Source organism: Pygocentrus nattereri, chromosome 15 (genome assembly GCF_015220715.1).
Source record: "Pygocentrus nattereri isolate fPygNat1 chromosome 15, fPygNat1.pri, whole genome shotgun sequence".
Lineage (NCBI taxonomy): Eukaryota > Metazoa > Chordata > Actinopteri > Characiformes > Serrasalmidae > Pygocentrus > Pygocentrus nattereri.
In genome coordinates this window covers 40,498,458-40,519,385 of record NC_051225.1, presented here as the reverse complement: position 1 = coordinate 40,519,385, position 20,928 = coordinate 40,498,458, and the positions used below count along the sequence as shown (strand labels likewise).

At 40.1% G+C, this 20,928-nt stretch overlaps 2 protein-coding genes across 6 annotated transcripts in view; one reads left to right on the top strand and one right to left on the bottom strand.

Moving 5' to 3' along the window:
* The window catches only part of elp4 (elongator acetyltransferase complex subunit 4), a 56,845-nt gene extending 44,043 nt beyond the window's left edge, over window positions 1–12,802 (bottom strand). Inside the window, exons 1-3 of one of the 2 annotated variants that reach the window (XM_017725619.2) lie at window positions 12,635–12,802; window positions 11,994–12,029; window positions 2,063–2,184 (exon numbers count right to left, since the gene is read on the bottom strand). In XM_017725619.2, coding sequence (XP_017581108.1) covers window positions 2,063–2,184; window positions 11,994–12,029; window positions 12,635–12,776 — 300 coding nt within the window. In that variant the 5' untranslated portion in view covers window positions 12,777–12,802. Of the gene's footprint in view, window positions 1–2,062; window positions 2,185–11,993; window positions 12,030–12,120; window positions 12,525–12,634 lie in introns of those variants that run through there. The other variant, XM_017725620.2, reaches the window with a different exon arrangement.
* immp1l (inner mitochondrial membrane peptidase subunit 1) overlaps window positions 12,796–20,928 on the top strand; it is a 16,000-nt gene continuing 7,867 nt past the window's right edge. Inside the window, exons 1-2 of one of the 4 annotated variants that reach the window (XM_037545396.1) lie at window positions 12,796–12,968; window positions 17,611–17,721. The gene's annotated coding sequence lies outside the window, so the exon portion shown is untranslated. The remainder of the gene's footprint in view (window positions 12,969–17,610; window positions 17,722–20,928) is intronic. The other 3 variants (XM_037545395.1, XM_017725621.2, XM_017725622.2) reach the window with 3 other exon arrangements.

Genomic DNA, 20,928 nt, shown 5'->3' with positions numbered 1-20,928 from the left:
GATACAGAGACAGGTACAGAAACAGGTACAGAGACAGGTGTAGAAACAGATACAGAGACAGGTATAGAGACAGGTATAGAAACAGATACAGAGACAGGTATAGAGACAGGTACAGAGACAGGTATAGAGACAGGTACAGAGACAGGTACAGAGACAGGTATAGAGACAGGTACAGAGACAGGTACAGAGACAGGTATAGAGATAGACACAGAGACAGGTACAGAGACAGGTATAGAGACAGGTACAGAGACAGGTACAGAGACAGGTATAGAAATAGATACAGAGACAGGTACAGAGACAGGTATAGAAACAGATACAGAGACAGGTATAGAGACAGATACAGAGACAGGTATAGAAACAGATACAGAGACAGGTATAGAAACAGATACAGAGACAGGTATAGAAACAGATACAGAGACAGGTACAGAGACAGCTATAGAAATAGACACAGAGACAGGTACAGAGACAGGTACAGAGACAGGTATAGAAATAGATACAGAGACAGGTACAGAGACAGATACAGAGACAGGTACAGAGACAGGTACAGAGAGAGGTACAGAGACAGGTATAGAAATAGATACAGAGACAGGTATAGAGACAGATACAGAGACAGGTATAGAAACAGATACAGAGACAGGTATAGAGACAGGTACAGAGACAGGTATAGAGACAGGTACAGAGACAGGTACAGAGACAGGTATAGAGACAGGTACAGAGACAGGTGTAGAAACAGATACAGAGGCAGGTATAGAAACAGATACAGAGACAGGTACAGAAACAGGTACAGAGACAGGTATAGAAACAGGTATAGAGACAGGTACAGAGACAGGTATAGAGACAGGTACAGAGACAGGTATAGAGACAGGTATAGAAACAGGTATAGAGACAGGTACAGAGACAGGTACAGAAATAGATATAGAGACAGGTACAGAGACAGGTACAGAGACAGGTACAGAGACAGGTACAGAAATAGATATAGAGACAGGTATAGAGACAGGTATAGAAACAGGTATAGAGACAGGTACAGAGACAGGTACAGAGACAGGTATAGAAATAGATACAGAGACAGGTATAGAGACAGGTACAGAGACAGGTATAGAAATAGATATAGAGACAGGTACAGAGACAGGTACAGAGACAGGTATAGAAATAGATACAGAGACAGGTATAGAGACAGGTACAGCGACAGGTATAGAGACAGGTACAGAGACAGGTATAGAGACAGGTACAGAGACAGGTATAGAAACAGATACAGAGACAGGTATAGAGACAGGTACAGAGACAGGTATAGAAATAGATATAGAGACAGGTACAGAGACAGGTACAGAGACAGGTATAGAAATAGATATAGAGACAGGTACAGAGACAGGTATAGAAATAGATATAGAGACAGGTACAGAGACAGGTACAGAGACAGGTATAGAAATAGATACAGAGACAGGTATAGAGACAGGTACAGAGACAGGTATAGAAACAGGTATAGAGACAGGTATAGAGACAGGTACAGAGACAGGTACAGAGACAGGTATAGAAGTAGATACAGAGACAGGTATAGAGACAGGTACAGAGACAGGTATAGAGACAGGTATAGAGACAGGTACAGAGACAGGTATAGAAATAGATATAGAGACAGGTACAGAGACAGATATAGAGACAGGTATAGAAACAGATACAGTCAGGCAGGACAGAAAAAAGAATACACAGATATTCAGCTTGTATAATCTCCGCAGAAAGGTACTGACCAATGGAATGGGATGCTCTGCAGTAGCTTCACATGTGCCTAAGATCTCCATGCCCAATGCCAAGCATGGGCTCGAGGGGTATAAAGCCCCCGGCATTGGACTGTGGAGCAGTGGAACTGTGTTCTCGGGAGTGATGACTGTCCATCTAATACCTTTGGGACGAGTTGAAGTGATCCAGAAATGACCGTCCAACATCACTAACCTCACTAGTGCTCTTGTGAATGCTGAATGCAATCAAACATTACCATGGCAACAGCCCGGGTGTTGCCTTCACTACTAGCAGGTCATATTTTAAGTGTGCAAGAGATTTTTAACAATACCTGTATAATGTCATCAGGATGGTCTCGGGCGGAAGCCAGGTAGAGCTGATGTCCGCAGACCACGCCCTCCGCCAGGAAGTACTGCAGTAGCAGCCTAGAGTAGCTATCAGTCTGATCCTCCTCTACAACATAAACACAGTTCAACACAGGAATTTACACTCAGTCTGAAATCTAAAATTAATATCTTATTATTTCAGATTTCTGCTTATATTCACCACAATTCATCAAATCAAATTATTTAAAAGATTAAACTGTCTCTGTAGTCTTCCACCTAAATGAATATGACTTTTAGTCCCACCTCTAAAACATCTTTTCATTTTTGATGATGTCACCAGCAGGCATGGTGAAATAAAATTATGTACATTTTCAGTGTTAATATAGTACCATAAAATTTCATTTTAAATATTAAATATCACAATAAATCTTATTTTCATGTCAATCAAATCAATTATGTTTTACAGAGGGGAGTTTAAATATAAACTGACAGAAATACTAAATAATAATAATATAAAAAATAAACTAAATGTATGTTTTTTATATTTAAACTTTTTAGATATGTTTTCCAAACTAAGTGATCTGAGAATAAATTTAATTTTCATAATCTGTACACAGTTCACAAACTGTGTTTAAACCTCATCATTACAACATGCATTTTACAAAATATAGAATGAAACAGTAGAAGCCGTATCGCCCCCTACGCTTCCTGTAGTGTATTACAGTCTGTCAGAGCGACTGTGTGGATCATATGAACATTATAGAGCTTTTTAAATGAAACAGTAGAAGCCGTATTGTCCCCTACGCTTCCTGTAGTGTATTACAGTCTGTCAGAGCGACTGTGTGGATCATATGAACATTATAGAGCTTTTTAAATGAAACAGTAGAAGCCGTATCGCCCCCTACGCTTCCTGTAGTGTATTACAGTCTGTCAGAGCGACTGTGTGGATCATATGAACATTATAGAGCTTTTTAAATGAAACAGTAGAAGCCGTATCGCCCCCTACGCTTCCTGTAGTGTATTACAGTCTGTCAGAGCGACTGTGTGGATCATATGAACATTATAGAGCTTTTTAAATGAAACAGTAGAAGCCGTATCGCCCCCTACGCTTCCTGTAGTGTATTACAGTCTGTCAGAGCGACTGTGTGGATCATATGAACATTGTAGAGCTTTTTAAATGAAACAGTAGAAGCCGTATCGCCCCCTACGCTTCCTGTAGTGTATTACAGTCTGTCAGAGCGACTGTGTGGATCATATGAACATTATAGAGCTTTTTAAATGAAACAGTAGAAGCCGTATCGCCCCCTATGCTTCCTGTAATGTATTACAGTCTGTCAGAGCGACTGTGTGGATCATATGAACATTACAGAGCTTTTTAAATGAAACAGTAGAAGCCGTATCGCCCCCTATGCTTCCTGTAATGTATTACAGTCTGTCAGAGCGACTGTGTGGATCATATGAACATTATAGAGCTTTTTAAATGAAACAGTAGAAGCCGTATCGCCCCCTACGCTTCCTGTAGTGTATTACAGTCTGTCAGAGTGACTGTGTGGATCATATGAACATTATAGAGCTTTTTAAATGAAACAGTAGAAGCCGTATCGCCCCCTACGCTTCCTGTAGTGTATTACAGTCTGTCAGAGCGACTGTGTGGATCATATGAACATTATAGAGCTTTTTAAATGAAACAGTAGAAGCCGTATCGCCCCCTACGCTTCCTGTAGTGTATTACAGTCTGTCAGAGCGACTGTGTGGATCATATGAACATTATAGAGCTTTTTAAATGAAACAGTAGAAGCCGTATCGCCCCCTACGCTTCCTGTAGTGTATTACAGTCTGTCAGAGCGACTGTGTGGATCATATGAACATTATAGAGCTTTTTAAATGAAACAGTAGAAGCCGTATCGCCCCCTACGCTTCCTGTAGTGTATTACAGTCTGTCAGAGTGACTGTGTGGATCATATGAACATTATAGAGCTTTTTAAATGAAACAGTAGAAGCCGTATCGCCCCCTACACTTCCTGTAGTGTATTACAGTCTGTCAGAGCGACTGTGTGGATCATATGAACATTATAGAGCTTTTTAAATGAAACAGTAGAAGCCTTGTCGCCCCCTACGCTTCCTGTAGTGTATTACAGTCTGTCAGAGCGACTGTGTGGATCATATGAACATTATAGAGCTTTTTAAATGAAACAGTAGAAGCCGTATCGCCCCCTACGCTTCCTGTAGTGTATTACAGTCTGTCAGAGCGACTGTGTGTAACAACTTAACTTTATTTTTTTTGTAGATTCTTGATTCAAACAGTCAACTTAAAGGGTAACTACATCCTAAGACCTTTCTTTTCATTAACACTTGAAATGCGCTGCTCTGTAATAATAGAACATACCAGCCTTGCTTAAAATGCGAAGACATCTTTCCAAACTGTAAAAATGTCATTTTTATCGTGGTCAGTTCTGCCTCTGCAACGCGTCTGTGGTTCAACTCTGCTATAGGTGTGGATGACATGCCTTCACACTGAAGTATGAAGACACGTCACAGTATGCAAATCAGTCAATCAACATTACCGCCCCTTAATGATGCCCTACTTGTGCTGCACTCATAAATATGTAAACATAGGAGCCCAAAGTGAGGAGACAACCTAGATAACACGCATGCGCTGAGCTAAATAACCCCCAGCACCACCTCACAAGGCTGCGATATGCCAGCTGTCTGCCCCAACTGCAAATAACTCAATCAATCTATGCTTAGTTTGTAATAAAGGTGCTGGACCAATTACGTGAGGATTCTCGCAAGTCTCCATGAAACTGTCGCTGTTGTCTCCGATTCACGTTTTCCTTCACATCTCAAAGCCTCAGATGCGCACAATCACTGAACAGACATCAACGGCAAGCAACACTGGAACTGCAGAAAGCGTTAAGGTTAGGTCTGGAAAGGTTAACGTTAATTGGCTATTGTTACCGACTCATCTCGTTTTATATTCCGCAGTTCAGCGAGTGCACCGAGGGTTCGATTTATGAAGGGGAACTTGAGGCAGAACTGAATCTTCAGCCTCGTAAAGTTCCTCTTTAATTCAGGAGTTTCCGGTACAAAACTGCTAAAACATGACAACTGTTGAGTTAATGCCAGCTGTGATGATAACTACATTATAATATAAACAATAATAACATTTTATGAACATTATAATTTAAAGATATAAAAATAACAATGTAAATCAGAAGCAAACAAGCAAAATACATTTCTTGTACGTTCTCATCCTCCTTGTTCTCTCTGAGAAGCCATTCGAAAGCTCTTCACACTGTCACTGAGGAACCTCCCCGCAGACCCCAAACTCCCCCTACAGACCTCCATTTCCCCTCTTTAGCCCCCCAACCTGTCACTGAGGAACCCCCAAACAAGCCCCCCAATCTCCGCCCCCATACCCATCCCTTATTGATGTGTTTCTGGGTCAGTTCCCTTTGTGGCTTTCTGAGCTCCTCACAATGGCCCCCAGACGGGCCCTCGGGGGCTGGGGGCCGTTATTGTGCTGCTGTTTCTATGGAGGAGCACAAATGAAACCTGCGGGGGCTATCAGCCTGGCGGGGGGGCAGTTAGGATGGACAGAGTGGAGGAGCAGTACAGAGAGAACAGAATTGCGGGATGTATCAGTCACTCTGGATGATCGAGAGAGAGAGAGAGAGAGAGAGAGAGAGAGAGAGAGAGAGAGAGAGAGAGAGAGAGGTGGGGGTGGGGGTGGGTCCTCCTTTTATGTGAGGAGTAAAAGTGTTTGACTCGCTTTTAACGAGCGAGTGAGAGAGAGAAAGGGGACGTGCAAGCTGCAGGATAAATGTGGGTCAGTGCTGTTTCCATATGCTGCCTGTCAGAATCGCACTGATTCAGAACGACAGCAGCACAAATGCAACTTAAAGCTCCTCCACAGCAAACACACAATAACTATCACTGTAACAGCCCAAATACACAACACAACTATTACTGTAACTATCACTGTAACAGCCCAAATACACAAGACAACTATTACTGTAACTATCACTGTAACAGCCCAAATACACAAGACAACTATTACTGTAACTATCACTGTAACAGCTCAAATACACAACACAACTATTACTGTAACTATCACTGTAACAGCCCAAATACACAACACAACTATTACTGTAACTATCACTGTAACAGCCCAAATACACAACACAACTATTACTGTAACTATCACTGTAACAGCCCAAATACACAACACAACTATTACTGTAACTATCACTGTAACAGCTCAAATACACAACACAACTATTACTGTAACTATCACTGTAACAGCTCAAATACACAACACAACTATTACTGTAACTATCACTGTAACAGCTCAAATACACAACACAACTATTACTGTAACTATCACTGTAACAGCTCAAATACACAACACAACTATCACTGTAACTATCACTGTAACAGCTCAAATACACAACACAACTATTACTGTAACTATCACTGTAACAGCCCAAATACACAAGACAACTATTACTGTAACTATCACTGTAACAGCCCAAATACACAAGACAACTATTACTGTAACTATCACTGTAACAGCTCAAATACACAACACAACTATTACTGTAACTATCACTGTAACAGCTCAAATACACAACACAACTATTACTGTAACTATCACTGTAACAGCTCAAATACACAAGACAACTATTACTGTAACTATCACTGTAACAGCTCAAATACACAACACAACTATTACTGTAACTATCACTGTAACAGCCCAAATACACAAGACAACTATTACTGTAACTATCACTGTAACAGCCCAAATACACAACACAACTATTACTGTAACTATCACTGTAACAGCTCAAATACACAACACAACTATTACTGTAACTATCACTGTAACAGCTCAAATACACAACACAACTATTACTGTAACTATCACTGTAACAGCCCAAATACACAAGACAACTATTACTGTAACTATCACTGTAACAGCCCAAATACACAAGACAACTATTACTGTAACTATCACTGTAACAGCCCAAATACACAACACAACTATTACTGTAACTATCACTGTAACAGCCCAAATACACAACACAACTATTACTGTAACTATCACTGTAACAGCCCAAATATACAACACAACTATTACTGTAACTATCACTGTAACAGCTCAAATACACAACACAACTATTACTGTAACTATCACTGTAACAGCTCAAATACACAACACAACTATTACTGTAACTATCACTGTAACAGCTCAAATACACAACACAACTATTACTGTAACTATCACTGTAACAGCTCAAATACACAACACAACTATCACTGTAACTATCACTGTAACAGCTCAAATACACAACACAACTATTACTGTAACTATCACTGTAACAGCCCAAATACACAAGACAACTATTACTGTAACTATCACTGTAACAGCCCAAATACACAAGACAACTATTACTGTAACTATCACTGTAACAGCCCAAATACACAACACAACTATTACTGTAACTATCACTGTAACAGCTCAAATACACAACACAACTATTACTGTAACTATCACTGTAACAGCCCAAATACACAACACAACTATTACTGTAACTATCACTGTAACAGCTCAAATACACAACACAACTATTACTGTAACTATCACTGTAACAGCTCAAATACACAACACAACTATTACTGTAACTATCACTGTAACAGCTCAAATACACAACACAACTATTACTGTAACTATCACTGTAACAGCTCAAATACACAACACAACTATTACTGTAACTATCACTGTAACAGCTCAAATACACAACACAACTATCACTGTAACTATCACTGTAACAGCTCAAATACACAACACAACTATTACTGTAACTATCACTGTAACAGCTCAAATACACAACACAACTATCACTGTAACTATCACTGTAACAGCTCAAATACACAACACAACTATCACTGTAACTATCACTGTAACAGCTCAAATACACAACACAACTATCACTGTAACTATCACTGTAACAGCTCAAATACACAACACAACTATTACTGTAACTATCACTGTAACAGCTCAAATACACAACACAACTATCACTGTAACTATCACTGTAACAGCTCAAATACACAACACAACTATTACTGTAACTATCACTGTAACAGCCCAAATACACAACACAACTATTACTGTAACTATCACTGTAACAGCTCAAATACACAATACAACTATTACTGTAACTATCACTGTAACAGCCCAAATACACAACACAACTATTACTGTAACTATCACTGTAACAGCTCAAATACACAACACAACTATTACTGTAACTATCACTGTAACAGCCCAAATACACAACACAACTATTACTGTAACTATCACTGTAACAGCCCAAATACACAACACAACTATTACTGTAACTATCACTGTAACAGCCCAAATACACAACACAACTATTACTGTAACTATCACTGTAACAGCTCAAATACACAACACAACTATCACTGTAACTATCACTGTAACAGCCCAAATACACAACACAACTATCACTGTAACTATCACTGTAACAGCTCAAATACACAACACAACTATTACTGTAACTATCACTGTAACAGCTCAAATACACAACACAACTATTACTGTAACTATCACTGTAACAGCCCAAATACACAACACAACTATCACTGTAACTATCACTGTAACAGCTCAAATACACAACACAACTATTACTGTAACTATCACTGTAACAGCTCAAATACACAACACAACTATTACTGTAACTATCACTGTAACAGCCCAAATACACAAGACAACTATTACTGTAACTATCACTGTAACAGCTCAAATACACAACACAACTATTACTGTAACTATCACTGTAACAGCTCAAATACACAACACAACTATTACTGTAACTATCACTGTAACAGCCCAAATACACAAGACAACTATTACTGTAACTATCACTGTAACAGCTCAAATACACAAGACAACTATTACTGTAACTATCACTGTAACAGCTCAAATACACAACACAACTATTACTGTAACTATCACTGTAACAGCTCAAATACACAACACAACTATTACTGTAACTATCACTGTAACAGCTCAAATACACAAGACAACTATTACTGTAACTATTACTGTAACAGCTCATATACACAACACAACTATCACTGTAACAGCTCAAATACACAACACAACTATTACTGTAACTATCACTGTAACAGCTCAAATACACAACACAACTATTACTGTAACTATCACTGTAACAGCTCAAATACACAACACAACTATTACTGTAACTATCACTGTAACAGCCCAAATACACAACACAACTATTACTGTAACTATCACTGTAACAGCTCAAATACACAAGACAACTATTACTGTAACTATCACTGTAACAGCTCAAATACACAAGACAACTATTACTGTAACTATCACTGTAACAGCCCAAATACACAACACAACTATTACTGTAACAGCTCAAATACACAACACAACTATTACTGTAACTATCACTGTAACAGCTCATATACACAACACAACTATCACTGTAACTATCACTGTAACAGCCCAAATACACAACACAACTATCACTGTAACTATCACTGTAACAGCTCAAATACACAACACAACTATTACTGTAACTATCACTGTAACAGCTCAAATACACAACACAACTATTACTGTAACTATCACTGTAACAGCCCAAATACACAACACAACTATCACTGTAACTATCACTGTAACAGCTCAAATACACAACACAACTATTACTGTAACTATCACTGTAACAGCTCAAATACACAACACAACTATTACTGTAACTATCACTGTAACAGCCCAAATACACAAGACAACTATTACTGTAACTATCACTGTAACAGCTCAAATACACAAGACAACTATTACTGTAACTATCACTGTAACAGCTCAAATACACAACACAACTATTACTGTAACTATCACTGTAACAGCTCAAATACACAACACAACTATTACTGTAACTATCACTGTAACAGCTCAAATACACAAGACAACTATTACTGTAACTATTACTGTAACAGCTCATATACACAACACAACTATCACTGTAACAGCTCAAATACACAACACAACTATTACTGTAACTATCACTGTAACAGCTCAAATACACAACACAACTATTACTGTAACTATCACTGTAACAGCTCAAATACACAACACAACTATTACTGTAACTATCACTGTAACAGCCCAAATACACAACACAACTATTACTGTAACTATCACTGTAACAGCTCAAATACACAAGACAACTATTACTGTAACTATCACTGTAACAGCCCAAATACACAACACAACTATTACTGTAACAGCTCAAATACACAACACAACTATTACTGTAACTATCACTGTAACAGCTCAAATACACAACACAACTATTACTGTAACTATCACTGTAACAGCCCAAATACACAACACAACTATTACTGTGACTATCACTGTAATAGTTCATATACAGTAATATTTACTATATTTTAACAGTAATTCTGATTCAGAAATAATACACAAAAGAGACTAAAGTATCTAAATGACAGAGGGGCTGAAATCCAGCAGTTAGAATGGGGCTAACATTAGCATCGCTAAAACCAGTAGTAGTATTTAGAGGCCTAATTTTTATTTTTAACTTTTGTCCATTTTTATAGATGTCCTGCCCTCTCCTCAAGGACGTCCAGTATTTGCAGTTACAGTATCTGCTTTATCTGATCAATACTTCCATAAATGAACCAGCTGACAGTACTGAACAGATCCCAGTGATGCTATACTCATAACTGTACTGACAAACAACACACTTAGACTTAACGTTATATTCATATTCACTTTCACTCTATATTCATAGTTATGTAATATTATTAGAGGGCTTGAAAAAGCGCTCTACTGTTATCCCTCATATTTCTTCTTATTCTTCTTCTTCCACACTTTCCTGTGATTAATACAGCCGAACCGCTTAACGGTCAGACTCTGTTCAAACTGCGTTCTGAAGGTCTCGGCGCTGTGACTTGTGCTCTGTATGTTTGGAGTCGATCGGATTGGCAGTTTTTAATAAAATTAAGTTTAAATATTAAAATCCTCCCATAAGAAATGAACGGCGGAAAGTTCAGAGCTTCAGATTCTAACACATCAGTGACGTCACAGCAGGCCACTCAGTCTCACAGACACAGCTGATCACACAGGGAATCTGCTTTAAAATCCTTAAACTTTCACCCAGAAACTCCATTCCAGTTTTAAATGGTAGAGAAACTCGTCCTTTCTGAAACCTCAAAATATCTCACCGTTTTATCAATGAGCTTTAGAGTTATGAGCGTTTGTTTGGCACTAGGCACAGAAAACTGCCCCATTTACTCCCATGTAAATTTCTCAAAATCAGAATCTGCTTATTTCAGGATTTTCTCTGTTTAACTCGTCATAACTCAGACATTTTCTCCTCAATACACACAGCATTACACCAAAATAATCCTCAAGGGGTTTCATCTCACACCATCTATCCGGTTAAGCGATAGAGTAAAGATTTCCCGAGTTAGGACTGTTTGTTTAGATGGTGCATATCGGACTCAAACAAGGCTTCTCCACTAAGAGCTGCATAATAACAGAGTGACAGTTCATTTGAATGACTCCACCCCCAAACACACACACATCTCTCCCTCACTCACACACACACACACACACACACACACACACACACTTGCAGCTCTTTTCAAGCATTCTTGTAGTTCCCTCAGGAAATGCCCATCTAGTTATATCATGTTATATTGGTATTTATTCTGTTATATAATATTTATAGCGTAGTGTTTATTTATATTTATTCTAATGTTATACAGCATGTTTTCTTATAAAAGCACACCGACTGTCCAGATAAACAGATTTAAACAGTTTTCAGCTGTTGTGTATTATGAGCTCACCGATCAGCAGCAGGCTTCCAACTGCTAAGCCACCACCTACAGACAGAGACACAAACAGATGTAACCCGTTCACTAACGATGATCTTACTGACCATCAGCAAGAAGATTAACAGAGGCGTGTCAAAACCTTTACTCAGCTCCATGTACACTTCACCAAAAATAATTCACAAAACAGTCCCCAAAGAAAACTGATCATCCCAGATTTTCCACTATTTTCCATCATCAACATCCCACATAAACTCAGAGGACTCGAGTAGGTTCTGTGGTGGTTCTGGACGGTAAATAAAAGGTGTGTTGTAGTCATGGCGACGCCTGGTTCCTGTCACTGCTGCTGATGGGGAGTTATTGCTGAAGAACAGCCTCTGCTTTCCTTCTTACAGTGGGTGTTGGAACATCGCCGTGAGGATCTGATTGCATTCATACACGAGAGCGTGTCAGTGATGTTAGTGGTGTGTTTAGTGTTGCAGGAAGGTCCGACTCGTCCTCATTTTAAGTGTTAACCCATTTAAAATACCCCCTCGTGCCCTCTTGCCCCCTAACTGCCCCGCCCAGCGCGCGCTCGCTGTGTCAGTGCGTTGTGTTGGTTTAGTTTTCTGCCCTCCTGCCCCTCTGTCTATCCCTCCACCCCCCCCTTTCCCCACCCAGCGCGCGGTCCAGCCCCGTCACTCCGCTGGAGGTGGTCAGCAGCGCGCGGCCGGTGGTCCGGGTCCCGCGGAGCTGCGCGCGCCCCGCGCTCCTCCGAAAGCTGCTGCACGCCTGGGTCTGCACGGGCGCCGCCATCATATCGCACGCGCACCCGAAAGAGGGCGATGACGTCACACGCGGTCCACCAATCTGAGAGCGACATCAAAGCGCTCCGCCGATCAGAGGGCGGCTGACTGACCGACGGACCAATCAGAGCAGCGCGTGTTAGCGCGCTCGGAGCGCGAGGACAGCGAGGACGGAAGTGGAGCAAAACATCAAACGACTGCAGAGGTGAGCAGAGAAATAATAACAATAACAGCGATAAAGGAGTAATGAGGAGGGTAGGAACAGGACTAGCAGTGAACAGGCCGCATATCGAGAACACACGGAATTAATTAATTAATTAATCTCACCGAACAATTACAGCACAGGATCGATTACAGCGATCAGGGTTTAATGACCGTGTCCTGAGCTCCGAGTGCTGTTATAACACCGCCGGGTGTGTCTTATAACACCGCCGGGTGTGTCTTATAACACCGCCGGGTGTGTCTTATAACACCGAGAGCTGTAATGACTATAAATCACACCGAGAGCTGTGATAGACAGACAGACAAACAGACAGACAGATAGACAAACAGACAGACATAGACAGATAGATAGACAGACTGGCACAGAGAGATAGATAGATAGACAGACAGACATATACAGATAGATAGATAGATAGATAGACAGAGAGATAGATAGATAGATAGATAGGCACAGACAGATAGACAGAGAGATAGATAGATAGATAGATAGATAGACAGACAGACAGACAGACAGACATAGACAGATAGATAGACAGACTGGCACAGAGAGATAGATAGACAGACAGACATATACAGATAGATAGACAGACTGGCACAGAGAGAGAGATAGATAGATAGACAGACAGACATATACAGATAGATAGATAGATAGATAGATAGATAGATAGATAGATAGATAGATAGACAGAGAGATAGATAGATAGATAGATAGATAGATAGATAGATAGATAGATAGATAGGCACAGACAGATAGACAGAGAGATAGATAGACAGACAGACATAGACAGATAGATAGACAGACTGGCACAGAGAGATAGATAGATAGACAGACAGACATATACAGATAGATAGATAGATAGATAGATAGATAGATAGATAGACAGAGAGATAGATAGATAGGCACAGACAGATAGACAGACAGACAGACATAGACAGATAGATAGACAGACTGGCACAGAGAGATAGATAGATAGACAGACAGACATATACAGATAGATAGATAGATAGATAGATAGGCACAGACAGAGAGATAGATAGATAGATAGATAGATAGATAGATAGATAGATAGGCACAGACAGATAGACAGAGAGATAGATAGACAGACAGACATAGACAGATAGATAGACAGACTGGCACAGAGAGATAGATAGATAGACAGACAGACATATACAGATAGATAGATAGATAGATAGATAGATAGGCATAGATAGATAGATAGATAGATAGATAGATAGATAGATAGGCACAGACAGATAGACAGAGAGATAGATAGATAGACAGACAGAAAGACAGACAGACATAGACAGATAGATAGACAGACTGGCACAGAGAGATAGATAGATAGATAGATAGATAGATAGATAGATAGATAGATAGATAGATAGATAGATAGATAGATAGATAGATAGATAGATAGATAGATAGATAGATAGATAGATAGATAGGCACAGACAGAGAGATAGATAGATAGACAGACAGACAGACATAGACAGATAGATAGACAGACTGGCACAGAGAGATAGATAGATAGACAGACAGACATATACAGATAGATAGATAGATAGATAGATAGATAGATAGATAGATAGATAGATAGATAGATAGATAGACAGACAGACAGACAGACAGACATAGACAGATAGATAGACAGACTGGCACAGATAGATAGATAGACAGACAGACATATACAGATAGATAGATAGATAGATAGATAGATAGATAGATAGATAGATAGATAGATAGACAGAGAGATAGATAGACAGACAGACAGACATAGACAGATAGATAGATAGGCAGACAGAGATACAGATAAATACACAGACAGATAGATAGACAGACAGATATTTGATTGATCCCGAAGGACATTTAGCAGCCAGTAGCAGACGCACAACACTGTACAGTAACTGTAAACAGGTGAAGACGTATAAGAATAAATAAACCAGATCCTCCCTACAGGCAGAAATACAAATAGAAAAAATACAACAATCTGTGGTAAAATCTGTAACCTGAGAAGAGATGCAGTGCAGTAATGACTGTACACGAAGTTACAGGTAACGGCGTATAATGACCACTGAAGGAATAAATATGTGCAGATATTGGTACCAAATAAAGTGTCCAGATGTGCAATAAGGAAAGCAGAAAGTGCTCTATGTGCAGCACGCCGTCTATACGTGCAGCACGCCGTCTATACGTGCAGCACTCCGTCTATACGTGCAGCACGCCGTCTATACGTGCAGCACTCCGTCTATACGTGCAGCACGCCGTCTATACGTGCAGCACGCCGTCTATACGTGCAGCACGCCGTCTATACGTGCAGATGGATAGAGAAACACAGGATAAGCATGAGATTCAGATTCAGCCCCCCCTTCTCTGCTGGTCCCCCTGGGAAGAGTTGAAGAGCCTGGTGGCTCTGGGGACAAAGGATCTCCTGAATCTGTGGGTTGAGCAGCTCTGTGACAGCAACCTGCCACTAAACCTGCTGCCCCTGTCCCTGATGATGGTGTGCAGTGGGTGGCCATCATCCTCCATAATGGAGAGCAGTTTGGGTGATGTCCTTCTCTCAGCCACCTTGACCACATAGTCCAGTTCCGCACCGACCACTGAACCCGCTCACCTGACCAGCTTGTCCAGTCGCATCTCATCTCTCCTTTTTAGGCTTCCTCCCCAGTGTATTATTCATGATTATTCCTTAAAGTTCCTGAATATTCCTGAAGGGTAAATTATTTAGACTGAATAAAAGACTGATGGAGTGCAGACAGTTAATCTGCTGCTGTGGACCTTATCAGATCACCATCAATACAACAATTAGATCAATAAATAACATCATCATAATAACACTAGCACGGATTTACACATCTGTATGATCAGTTTCACTTCAGAGACAGATAGAACGATGGACAGATACATGGGCGTATAGATAAATAGAGAGATGGATATATAGATGGAATGATGGATAGATGACTGGCTAGAAATATGGATGGATAGATGATAGGTGGATGGACAGATAGATAGGCAGATATAATGCCGTGAAAAAGTATTTGCCCTGACCCAATTTCTCCCAATCTTGCTAATTTGTCACATTTAAATTTTTCAGATCATCCAACTAATTTTAATATAAGATAAAGACAACATGAGGAAACACAACATACAGTTTTTAAATGATCGTTCCATTCAAAACCCATCCATCCATCCATCCATCCATTTTCTAATCCGCTTCTCCGTCAGGGGGTGCTGGAGCCTATCCCAGCAGTCTTCGGGCGGAAGGCAGGTGGACCTGGACAGGTCGCCAGCCCATCGCATCGCCCCATTCAAAACCTATATAAAGTATTCGCCCCTAAACCAAATAGCCGGTTGTGTTGCCCTCGGCAGTAACGACCGCAATCAAACATTTGTGATGACTTGCGAGGGGTCTTTTACATCACTGTGGAGGAATTCTGGCCCACTCTTCTTTACAGAACTCTTTTAATTCAGCGACATTGGAAGGTTTTGAGCACAAACGGCCCATTTAAGGTCTTGCCTCAGCATCTCAATGGGGTTCAAGTAAGGACTTTGACCTGGCCACTCCAAAACCTTCATTGTCCCAGAGCCTCAGCAATGGCTTTGTAACCTTAGATTTCAATGACTTTGTGGCATCATATGGTGCTTTTTGAGACCTTCTAGCTCCTTCACATTCAGACAGGTTCTGGTTAAGTGATGTTTCTGGGTGTGGTCTGTGAAGTTAAACCCAATAGTCGATTGAATTTAGTTAACCAGTTTGGCCAGATGAGGCTGAACAGCACTTTTCCTTCCATAAATTGAATCATCCGTTGAAAAACAGCATTTTCTGGGTTATCGTTCTCTAATATTAAAACTAGTTTGATGATCTGAAACATTCATGTGACGTGAAATATGACAGACATACAGTATAAAAATAGAAGAAACTGGGAAGGGGCAAATACTTTTTCACAGCACTGAAGACACGTGTATATAGATAGACAGCTGGGCTTTTTTGATCTGAGGTCAATGTTGTTACAGTAGCATATTGGACTGTATCTGTGGTTTACAGTTCAGTCTGTTTATGAATAGATTATTGATGTTCCATTGCTCTGATGGACATTAATTGCTGTAACTGTAATATTAGTAGTTCTGGACAGTGCTGTGGTCAGCAGGAGCTGCTCTGGATCTACCACACCAGCCCAATCAGCATGGGTCACTAGGTTTTTGTTTAAATAGAGTTAAGATCGCTGTAGACGATGTGATGTGGGACCTAACGGGATCTTTATGCTTCACTCGGAAGCGTATCTGCTCCCTCAGACCGACAGTCTGAGTCTCAGACCAGCTTTGATCTTTTACTGTATCAGAATCAGTTTGCAGGTATTTCTTGGTTCTAATTTGCGTGATTCAGCGGTTTTGATCAGTTTTAGGAATCTTTGTATCTGTAAACACTGTTAAACCTGTCAGTCACTTTCAGAAGCACATCACACTGCGCCGTGTGGTAAATATAGTGATGGTTTGTGTAGTGTGTTATTGTATTGTGTGTGTTCAGTCAGTTTTATCAGCATGTATCTGTCAGCGCTCTGTAATACACAAACAGTCATAACATGTCGTTGGTTTCCTGAAGGCTGTGTTTGGGTTTCCTGCGCAGGGTTCTGCAGGTCGGGGTTAAGAACGCAGTCAGGAGGGAAGTGTGATACTCATCAGTGCAGCGCTGAAAGGAAAGGAATAGTGTCGGATCTGAGCGCTCCTCTGGAACGTGGTGGGTATTATTCCTGTACTTTCCAAAAACAAGGGACTTTTATGACGTGATTTTAGCTGAACAGAAAGAGACGCGCGACCACACTGGCACAAATAACCCCCACACTGAGGGCTATAACGGTACATTTACATTTACATTTACGGCATTTGGCTGACGCTCTTATCCAGAGCGACTTACAATTTGATCAGTTTACACAAGTAGGCGAAGGTGGTGTTGGGAGTCTTGCCCAAGGACTCTTATTGGTGTAGTGTAGGGTGTTTGCCCAGGTGGGGGATTGAACCCCAGTCTACAGTGTAGAAGGCAGAGGTGTTACCCACTACACTAACCAACCGCTATGGTACAGTGGGCCAATACAGTATCAGTACTACAGTGTATCGTGTCTTAATTATATCAGATTGTATCACAGAGTCTCGAATTGTATCGATTTGCATGACAGAGTTTGCATTGTATCAAATTATATTGCTGCATATTGTATTGATTCATTTTGTATCAAGGTGCATCGCTGCATAACGTATCGTATCGTATTATGAATTGTTTTGCAGCGTAACGTGTTATTTTGTATTGTATCGATTTGTTTTGCAACATATCGTATCGTTTGGAGTTCTATCACTGCGTAACACATTGTATCAAACCGTATTGAATTGAATCACAGCACATCTTATGTCATATGTATGAATTGTAGTGAATTGTATTTGTATATTATAACTAACTTGTCAACACGGTGCCAGAGTGGTGTTAAATCGGCACACTGTTAATCAGCTTTTATTTATTTTTTAATGAGGACTTTTATAAAGTGGAATTTTGTAATGAACTAATAATGTAAATAATGATGAACAGTGTTATAAACAATAACATAAGGCACCTTTTTAGCCTCTGAAAGTTGTGAATTGTCCCGCATCCAGTCCTGCCGTGTGTGAGAGCTTAATAATGACATTGTTCAGAGGGGAGCTGCTGATGCTGTTGCGGTGGATGTTCTGCGTCACTGCGCTCTGATAAAGATCAGGTTTTCATCACTGTTTCAGCAGCTGAAGGTCATTACAATAAAGATTAGTCACTTTATTCAGCACTATTTTTCTCACAGCAGATCAGCTGCTCTTAAATAGCTCTGCTTTTGTTGATGTTCACTCCGAGCGCAGATTAGTCTCCACCTTTTGATGATCTTAGGCATAATCTGGATTTAAAATTCATGATTGTGTTCTGACTGATGCTCAGCCTGATTCTGATATCTGCTCTGATTGATCTCCTGGTGCTCCTCTCAGTGGTCATTAAGGAGCCACTGAGCAGAAAGAAAGCCCAAAATGGTCACCCCGAGCGTCCTTCTGCCGTCCAGACCGCATCCCCATCCCACCTGCACCATCTGGGTCCTCTGGGGAGCACTGTGTTATTTAACTCTGCCTGGACCCCCACTGTAATCTCCTTAAGCCCCCCGCTCCCCAAAAACCTGTCCACCTCATGCTTCTCTAATTTTAAAGTGCAGAATCAGAAGCAGTACAGATTTTATTTGGACCGGCTCCTCTCGACCCCGGAGCTCTCCGTCCACCCCCATCAAACCCACAGGAGAACTGACTTTATTAAACAGATGATTGAATCCACGCAGAGTTATAACGATTTCATAAACATGTTCTGTTCATTTTCTCAGTGGAAATAAATCAACACATTTGTACATTTTTACGTTATTCCTGTTTATTTGCGGTGAGTTTAACACATTGGGAATAAAATATAAAATGTGCCATAATCTTTCCACATTTTAGGTTTTGTATTTTTCCCCCAATGTGTCAAATTTAGCAAATAATCAGTCACTGTGTAGTAAAATGTGCAGTAGTGTTTCTCTCTAGAGGATGTTTAACTTATTTGCATTGAGGAAATCAACACATACTGAGACTGCAATTTGACAAAATGCACAGGTCTAAACAGTGTGGTGTTACAATATTATTATTATTATTATTATTATTATTATTATTATTATTAAGTTTCATTTATTCAGCACCTTTCTCACAGCCACTGTAGGTCACTTTACCTTAAAATAATCCATTTGAATGTAGAGTGAGGGAAAGGGAGAGAAGCTGTGAGAGAACAGACATCATTAAAAATCAAAATGAAATTAGAATTAATACAATTTCAACAAGAAAGGATAAATAAGGCAGACAAATTTAATACAGTCAAGGATTATTAAAGTAAAATAAGTAATACAAATAAATAAGAAAAAGAAGTAATAAACAATACAAAAATAAAAACACTAATATGATAATAAGATCAAATGAAGATTTTAATCAGCTAAGTGAAATTAAATGAAATAAAATTTTTGGAAAAATTATGCAATTAAATAAAAGGAGAAAGGAAAAGTTTGAATCAGGTAAGTCAGTTACAGGCTGCCTGCCAGAGATTAGAGTTTAATACTGTAAATTGATTGAGTGACGCCAGCCAGTGAGTTTTAGTGAATTTTAAACATTCTACAACAGTTTCAGTCGTATGCAGAAGTTTGAGCACCCCAGGTCAATCAAAATCAGTTTTATTACCTGGGTTATATTTTACACTGTATATTCTATAGTGTACTACATTATAAAACACTGGTGTGAGTGGGTTCAGTGTGTTCAGGTGCAGTAGGTGCTGAGATGGTTTCCCGTGTCGCTCAGTGGTCCTCTGCACACACAAAAGTGGCATGTGGAATTGCACAATCGGTCCACGATTCAGATGGAATTTTTATGTGAGAGCAAACCAGTGATAATGAACCATACATATACATAAATAAATGGACCAATGGAAGTAATTTGGGGCTGTTTCGGCAAAATTGGACATACGAGGCTTTTAAAATGTGCCATTTACTCTCCAGTACATACAGCCATAAATATAGAAACTAACCTGCGAGGACAATTTATTGTGTCTGTGATGTCACAAAAACCTTATTTACTTATTTACCTACAGACATTTAGCCCCGCCCATTCAGCCTATAGCAGCGTAGCCCCGCCCGTTCAGCCTATAGCCGTTTGGCCCCGCCCACTCATCCTACAGCAGTTTTGCTTGGCCTGTACTGCCTATAGCCATTCAGTTCTGCCCATTCTGCCTATAGCTGTTTAGCCCCGCCCACTCGGCCTACAGCAGTATTGCCTGGCCCATTCAGCCTATAGCTATTTAGCCCCGCCCACTCAGTCTACTGCAGTTTTGCTTGGCCCATTCTGCCTATAGCCATTCAGTTCTGCCCATTCTGCC